This window comes from Aquarana catesbeiana, linkage group LG01 (assembly GCF_042186555.1).
Source record: "Aquarana catesbeiana isolate 2022-GZ linkage group LG01, ASM4218655v1, whole genome shotgun sequence".
In the NCBI taxonomy this organism is placed as follows: Eukaryota; Metazoa; Chordata; class Amphibia; order Anura; family Ranidae; genus Aquarana; species Aquarana catesbeiana.
In genome coordinates this window covers 980,173,846-980,182,721 of record NC_133324.1, presented here as the reverse complement: position 1 = coordinate 980,182,721, position 8,876 = coordinate 980,173,846, and the positions used below count along the sequence as shown (strand labels likewise).

General features: G+C 47.6%; 1 protein-coding gene across 1 annotated transcript in view; it reads right to left on the bottom strand.

Annotated features, from left to right (window-relative positions):
- Positions 1-362: 362 nt before the first annotated feature.
- TMEM8B (transmembrane protein 8B) overlaps positions 363-8,876 on the bottom strand; it is a 50,689-nt gene continuing 42,175 nt past the window's right edge. Inside the window, exon 13 of the mRNA XM_073612066.1 lies at positions 363-1,446. Coding sequence (XP_073468167.1) covers positions 1,111-1,446 — 336 coding nt within the window. The 3' untranslated portion in view covers positions 363-1,110. The remainder of the gene's footprint in view (positions 1,447-8,876) is intronic.

The following is an 8,876-nucleotide window of genomic DNA, read 5'->3' as shown; positions in this document are numbered from 1 at the left end:
GGGGCATGAATGACCATATTATTATATTTCTGTGTTGTTCCATCTAGTGGATGCAATGAGGACTTTGCACAACATATAACAATGTGAATATCAATGACGTATACAAAATTGATCTCCCAGGGCTATAATATATACCTCAGTGTTCCACCATCTTGAATCCGTGTGTTTTTTCTATGCCCGCCAACAGGGTTATGGATAGGATGGGGACAAGGGGCAGAAAGTGTTGTTGCTCCACCCCCCTGTGCATTGTAGGATTGGCCAGATCATGTATCCAAGTGAACTAATCCACCAATCTGATAAGCCTACCTTGTAGAGGAATTACAATGTTAGTCAGCAATGAAAATGAATAAGGACAGCCCAGATCAGAAAAGTGACCTATAATGTTCAATCATCTCACAATCACACATACAGGCACATGCCATCAAATAAAAAGTGACATCTGTGCAGAAAAAGTGAATACATGGAAGCCCCATCCTGGTGGGCCAAGCGGCAGGACGGTGCGAGGGATTGCGGTTCTCCTGGACCACGGTGAGGGTGAGGAGCTTCTGGTGAACGTGGAGCACCTACCACCAATGGCTGAATGGTTCAGCTCAGTTGTCCTGCATGCATGTACCCAGCAGCTGCACCCTCAGACCCCATCGCACTGCCCCCCACCATGTGGAAGAATTCATAATTATGGGGAAAAGGATGGTGAGAGAGATACGGAATTCAGGGGCAGCTTGTCAGACCTGTGAGATGGCTAGAGGTGTATGTATCATGGTCACTGTTTGGCCGCCATCTTTGATTCAACAACCAAACTATTTGTTTGGCTTCTCAGGTCTGGCAACGTTGACCTTGAATGTCACGACTCTGGTGGACGTGTCTGACATACGATTTATCAATGTGACCCACGAAAGCCTCCTTGTCTGCACGTTGCCCATCAGATGCCAATGCGGAGCTCATGAAGAGCAGAATATAATGCACACAATAGTTCTTGGTCCATAATGAGGTAATACTGATCTTCCAGCCGTCGTCCCCGGCCAGAGTGAAGGCAGTTTGTGACATGAACCGTCTGTCTCCGGTCACAGCCGTCCCACAGATTGGTACTCGTCCAACCTCCAGTCTCCCGTGTCAACTGGTGCAGATACTGTTTATAGACACAGATCCAGGGTCTACCAGACCCAGTTCCTCCTGCTCATTAACGCACAACTGGTACCCACAGCCCTTTCTCCGCGCCAGGGGCGCCACTCTCCCATTTGGTTTGGCACGTGGTGGAAGGAGGAAGCCAACGCTGCCGGCAATCAGCATGTGCCAGATGCTGTGGATGTAAAAGTAGTTTTCCTCCGTCTCAACAAAGGCATAGAGGGCCACAGCAGAACTGGCGATGAGGGTTCCTGGGCAGAGGTAGAAGAGCCATCGCTTCCATGTTGGGGGGTAACAGTGGCGCCTCCGGATCGTTCTGAATGTCTAACAATAGAAAGAACATGCATTATACATAACGTACACAATACCGGAGCAGCTGTGACATAATATATCCTGCAGTGTAATGTGCCCTGAGGAACCCTGCATGCCCCTCCCCCAGCTCCTATAGGCTCACACACACTCCTCCCTTTGTGCTCCTTACTGCCATGTCCCAGATTCTGTTCTCATCCTGTCCTGCTAAATTGCTTACCTACCTTTTATCAATATCCACGGAGGTCCTGATTTCTCTATATAGATCTTTATATCACTAGAGGGGTCACCAGCAGGAGGAAGGAGGTCCTGATTCCTCTATATAGATCTTTATATCACTAGAGGGGTCACCAGCAGGAGGAAGGAGGTCCTGATTCCACTCTATATAGATCTTTATATCAGTAGAGGGGTCATCAGTCGGAGGAAGGAGGTCCTGATTCCTCTATATAGATCTTTATATCACTAGAGGGGTCACCAGCAGGAGGAAGGAGGTCCTGATTCCTCTATATAGATCTTTATATCACTAGAGGGGTCACCAGCAGGAGGAAGGAGGTCCTGATTCCTCTATATAGATCTTTATATCACTAGAGGGATCACCAGCAGGAGGAAGGAGGTCCTGATTCCTCTATATAGATCTTTATATCACTAGAGGGGTCACCACCAGGAGGAAGGAGGTCCTGATTCCTCTATATAGATCTTTATATCACTAGAGGGGTCATGTTGAGGGCATGTGGCCTGGTCTGGTTCGGGGGGGGGGGGGATTTGCTCATCCCCCTTTTCCTGATCTGCCGTGCTACTTGCTCAGATAAGGGTCTGGTATGGATTTTGGGGGAACCCCCACCCCGTATTTTGTAAGATTTTTGGTATTGCCGGCACTCTTTTCATTCATCTGTCAGTGGAGGAAGCCCGCTGACAGAAGATGACTCATTGGTTGTTAAGGACGTGGCAGCCGGCTCCCCGGCCCGCTGCTTAACAACCAGCTATTTCTTCACACAGAATTCAAATCAGTCAATCGTTTCTCGACCGATCCAGATTCTAATCGTTCTGAAATGTTGGAATTCGCTAAAAAACGAATGAACTAAATTAATTTTATTAGATTTCAACAAAATTCGTTACTATTTCATTTAGAGATTCGGATACATCCAGATCTCCGAATAACCCCAAAAATTATTCCGGATTTGTATTGGGACCAAAACGAATTGCACATGTCTAGTGGGAAGAACAACATTAACCACTTCCCGCCCGGCCCATAGCAGATCACGGCCGGGCGGTGGTTCAGTTATCCTGACTGGGCGTCATATGACGTCCAGCAGGATAACATGCCACTGTGCGATCGGTGGAGCGGTGTGTCAGTCTGACACACCGCTCCACTGATCTTGGTAAAGAGCCTCCGGCGGAGGCTCTTTACCACGTGATCAGCCGTGTCCAATCACGGCTGATCATGATGACAATAGGAAGAGCCGTTGATTGGCTTTTCCTCACTTGCGCCTGACAGACGTCTACGCTGACGTCCCTCTCCTGACAGGGGGGGTCAGCGCTGATTGTTTATCAGCACAGCCCCCCCTGAGATGCCCACACTGGACCACCAGGGATCGCCACTAGGACCACCAGGGAAGGAGGCAACGTGTGGATGGCCAGGTATGTACCCCATGGCCATCCACATGTGCCCAGTCAGTGCCCAATCTGTGCCCACAAATGGGCACTGATTGGCACCATTATATTGCAGTGATGCCCAGCAATGCCACCCTGAGGGGCATCAGTGCCAGTGTCATCAGTGCCACCCATCAGTGTCCATCAGTGCCACCTGTCAGTGCTCATCCGTGCTCACTTATCAGTGCCCATCCGTGCCACCTATCAGTGCCCATCCGTGCCACCTATCAGTGCCACCCATAAGTACCCATCAATGCCACCTACGAGTGCCCAGTGCCACCTATCAGTGTCCATCAGTGCCACCTCATTGGTTCCCATCAGTGCCCATCAGTGCCACCTCATTGGTGCCCATCAGTGCCGCCGTATCAGTGCCCGTCATTGAAGAAGAAAACGTACTTATTTACAAAAATTTTTAACAGAAACAAAGAAAAACTTTTTTTTTTCAAAATTTTCGGTCTTTTTTTATTTGTTGCGCAAAAAATAAAAACCGCAGAAGTGATCAAATACCACCAAAAGAAAGCTCTATTTGTGGGAACAAAATGATAAAAAAAATTGTTTGGGTACAGTGTAGCATGACCGCGCAATTGTCATTCAAATTGCGAAAGCGCTAAAAATTGGCCTGGGCGGGAAGGTGTCCAAGTGACCCCGGTATTGAAGTGGTTAATAAACAAAAACAAATTTTAACTAAATATAATGAAAATGAATTCTGAAACCAAACAAATTCCATAACTTTCTAGCAAAAAATAAATACATTTTTTTTACATGTAGGAGAGGAGTGCCAGAATTGTCCGCGGACTGGAAGAGTACAAGCTGGCAGGAGGAGAGAGTTTACCTGAGCGGGTTGTTGCTGGTCTTTCCAAGTCCACTCATAAGCTGGGGGGATTGGGGAGACCATGATGTGTTGCTTAACGGCAGCAGAGAAATGTCAGGCTGTGTTATATGGTAGGGCTGTGAAAATCACAGGAGTGGATGGATGAAAATTCAAATCCTTTGCAAGATAAGCCAAGTCCTATACATGTGCCTTGAAAAAGTATTCACACCCCTTGAAATGTTATGTGATAGACCAACACAAAGTGGCACATAATTTGTGAAGTGGAAGGAAAAAGGGGGTGGGGGGCATTTGTATGGCGCCCCCCTGAGTCAATACTTTGTAGAGGTAACAGGTTTTCTTCTAAGATTGTCCTGTATTTGGCTCCATCCATCTTCCCATCAACTCTGACCAGCTTTCCTGTCCCTGCTGAAGAAAACCATCCCCACCACATGATGCCGCCACCACCATGTTTCATGGTGTGAATGGTGTGTTCAGGGTGATGTGCAGTGTTATGCCGCGTACACACGAGCGGACTTTGACAGGACTGGTCCGATGGACCGCGTCCGGCGGACAATTCGACTGTGTGTGGGCTTCATCGGACCTGCAGCGGACTTTTTCGGTCAAAAATCTGACAGACTTTAGATTTGGAACAGGTTTCAAATCTTTATGTCGGACCCAGTTCCTATCGAAAAGTCCGCTCGTCTGTATGCTAGTCCGACGGATAAAGAAAAACAACGCTAGGGCAGCTATTGGCTACCAGCTATGAACTTCCTTATTCTAGTCCGGTCGTACATCATCAAGTACGAATCCGTCGGAATTTGGTGTGATCGTGTGTAGGCAAGTCCGTTCATTCGCAAGTCTGTCGGAAGTCCGTCGGACTTTTGATGCCAAAAAGTGCGCCCGCGTGTACGCGGCAAAACAGGTTTTCTTCTAAGATTGTCCTGTATTTGTCTCCATCCATATTCCCAGCAACTCTGACCAGCTTCCCTGTCCCTGCTGAAGAAAAGCATCCCCACCACATGATGCTGCCACCACCACCACGGTGGGGATGGTGTGTTCAGGGTGATGTGCAGTGTTAGTTTTCCCCACACATAGCGTTTTACTTTTAGGCCAAAAAGTTAAATTTTGGTCTCCTCTGACCAGATCACCTTCTTCCACATGTTTGCTGTGTCCTCCACATCATCAACACTGAAAAAATAAAAAAAAAACAAAAAGATCTCCACACACACCTGCATAAGTTAAAGAGGAGTTCCACCCAGGGGGGCCCATAAAAAAAAAAAAAATTAAAAGTCAGCAGCTACAAATACTGCAGCTGCTGACTTTTAATTGGACACTTACCTGTCCCTGGGTCCAGCGATGCGGGGGATCTAAGCCCCGCTCGTCTCCCCCTCCAGCATTGCAACTGTGGGCGCCGGGCTGTGGCTTCACAGCCTTGCACCCACTGCGCATGCGCGAGCGGCACCGCGCGCCGTGTTCGGCCGCTCAGTCACCTGGGACCTGTAATGGGTCCCAGATGATTGACAGGAGGGAGGGAGCAGAGCTGAGCCCTTCCTGTGCCTGGGGGGAAGTGATGTCACCAGCCCAGGCACTGAAAGGGACCCTCTAGCAACAGCCATTTAGAGGTAAGTTAATAAAAAAAAATTGCAAGTTAGACTTACCGGTAACTTGTTTTCCAATAGGCTTTCAGGACAGCACCCGAGAGATCATGGCTCCTCCTCCCACAGGAAACACCTCATCAATTAGGTCTTTAAATTGGAATCCTCCACGTTGCCTCATCAGTTGTTTGTAGAGAACTCCAGCCCCAGCTGCAACACATAAGCGACAGTTATATCATAGTATTACAGCATTAGCATAAACAAAGGGCGGGTTACTGCTGTCCTGAAAGCCTATTGGAAAACAAGTTACCGGTAAGTCTAACTTGCAATTTTCCAAATCGTCTTTCAGGACAGCACCCGAGAGGATAATCGAGACTTACTCCATTTAGGGTGGGACAACAGCCTGTAAGACTTTCCTTCCAAAAGCCTGGTCCCCAGCCGTCATGAGATCTAACCTATAATGACGGGCAAAGGTTGTCAGACTTGTCCAAGTAGCTGCCTTACAGATTTGTTCGGGGGTGGCGCCAGCTTTTTCTGCCCAACTCACCGCGGAAGCTCTTGTAGAATGAGCCCGGACATTTAATGGACTCTCCAGACCTGTAAGGGAATAGGCTTCTGAGATAGCCATTCTTAACCATCTGGCAATGGTTGCTCTAGAAGCTTGTCTTCCTTTTTTATTACCGGAAAATAAAACAAACAGAGCATCTGAACATCTAAAGTCTTTAGTGTTTTCCAAGTAACTCAAGACTGCTCTTTTAACATCCAGGGTATGGAATTCTTCTTCCTTCTTACCCGATGGATTAGAACAAAAGGTAGGAAGTATTATTTCCTGAGTTCGATTCTGGATCGAAGCGACCTTCGGCAAAAAATTAGGATCCGTCTTCAGAACAATTCGGTCTGAAAAAATGAAAAAGAAAGGCTCCCTGATTGATAAGGCTTGCAGCTCACTGACTCTTCGAGCTGTTGTAACAGCCACTAAAAACACTGTTTTCAAAGTAATAAATTTCAGGGAGGCTAAATTAATGGGTTCAAAAGGTTCCTTGGTCAGGGCCTGTAGAACAACCGATAAGTCCCATGCTGGACAGCTTTTGATTACCACTGGTCTAGACCTGGTAAGAGCTTTGAAGAATCTTACTAGGGGTTCTGATGAAATGGATTTTTCCAGGAATACCCCCAGCGCAGCAACCTGAACTTTGAGGGTGCTGACCGCTAAGCCCTTGTCCGCCCCTTCTTGCAGAAACTCAAGCACAGAAGAAATTTGTTTTGGAGATCTGTCAGATGCTGTGCACCAGGAGTTGAAGATTTTCCAGACTTTGGAATAGATTGCTCTTGTAACCTTCTTTCTACTAGACAGAAGGGTAGCTACCAACCTATCCGAGAAACCTTTCCTCTTCAAGAGCTGCTCCTCAGTAGCCAGGCCGTGAGCTTTAGTTTTGCTACTTCCTGGTGAAATAGAGGACCTTGTAACAGAAGGTCTTTTCTTAACGGAAGGTGCCAGTAAGGTTCTTGTTGCATCTGGAGAAGGGATGAAAACCAAGGCCTTTTTGGCCAGAAAGGAGTGATGAGAATCACTGTTGTCCCCTCCTTCCTGATTTTTGCTATGACCCGAGGGATAAGCTGAAACGGGGGGAATGCGTAACAGAGGTGAAACTTCCAATCTTGTGCCAGAGCATCCACTCCCAGTGATGTCTCGTTCCTGTCCAGGGAGAAGAAGCGAGACATTTGCGAGTTTTCCTGGGTGGCAAAGAGATCCACTCTTGGGCGCCCCCATTTCTGCACTATTAACTGGAAGACTTCTGGATTCAATTGCCACTCTGCTTCTAAAATCTGGTTCCTGCTTAGGAAATCCGCCACTCTGTTTAGGGTCCCTTTTAAATGGACCGCGGATAAGGATAGAGTATGGAGCTCTGCCCAACTCAGAATGCCTTTTGCCAAACTCTGCAGAACCTTGCTTCTGGTTCCCCCTTGTCTGTTTATGTAAGCCACCGCCGTGGCGTTGTCTGACAGGATCTGAGTATGTTGCCCCTGGACTTCTTTCGCAAAGGTCAGTAAGGCCATTTCTATAGCTTTTAGTTCCCTCCAATTTGAGGACCTCAGGGCATCTCTTGTGTCCCACGAGCCCTGGGCCCACCGGCCGCTCATATGAGCCCCCCAACCCCAGGAACTGGCATCTGTTGTCAACCTCACCTGAGTTGGGAAGGACCATAACAGCCCCTCTGAGTACCTTGTCTGGTTCTTCCACCACCACAGACTTCTTTTTACTGAAGTAGGGATCTTCACTAATGAATCTAGTGAATCCTGCTGGTGATTCCAGGTTTTTAACAGGAAACTTTGCAGAGGTCTGAAATGGAGCTTTGCCCACTGGATGGCCGGAATGGAAGAGGTCAGGGTTACCAATGCTGACATAACCTTCCTGATGGACAGAACTTGATTGGACTGTAGCAATGACACTACTTGAATCAACTTTTTCTGTTTTTCCTCTGGAAGAAAATTTTTTTGTTCTAAAGAGTTGATACGGAAACCCAGGAATAACACTTCCTGTGAGGGAATCAGATTTGATTTTTGAAGGTTTAAAATCCACCCCATGGATTCTAGATGAACACGGGCTCTTAGCAAGTTTTCTTGAAGACCTTCTCTGGTCTGGGCAAAAAACAGCAGGTCGTCCAGATAAGGAATAACTGAGATCCCCTCTAGACGCAGAGGCGCCAGAGCTTCGGCCATTATTTTCGTGAAGACCCTTGGGGATGATGACAGACCAAACGGGAGTGCTCTGAATTGCAGATGTACCACCTTCTTCCCTTCTTTCAGTGCTAACCTCAGATATTTCTGCGATCTGGCGGCAATAGGAATGTGGAGGTAGGCATCTTGTAAATCTATTGATGCCATATAGCACCCTTGGTACAGGAGGTTTCTTACTGAAAATATTGAATCCATCCGAAACCTTCTGTATTCTACCGATTTGTTCAGCATTTTGAGATTCAGGATAAGACGGAACTTTCCTGAAGGTTTCTGAACCAGAAAGACATGTGAGTAGAACCCCTGGAAGAACTCCCCCGCTGGGACCGGAACAATGACTCTCTGATTTTTCAGTTCCTGAATTAAGGACTTCATGGCGAGAGCCTTGACTGCGTCCCTTGGGACGTTTGTCACCAGGAATCTTCTTGGAGGTTCTTCCGTGAATTCTATCACATACCCCTGGGAGAGCATCTTTACAACGAATTGATTTGAGGAAAAGGCTCTCCACTGAGGAAGAAACTCCTGTAGTCTTCCCCCGCCTTGACAGAGTCATTGTGGTTTTGCGGAGGCCGCAGGAGGATTGAAGAGCACTCCACCCCTACCCTTGGGCTTCTGAGAAGACCATGACTTCCTCTTGCCCTGCATTTTCCCTT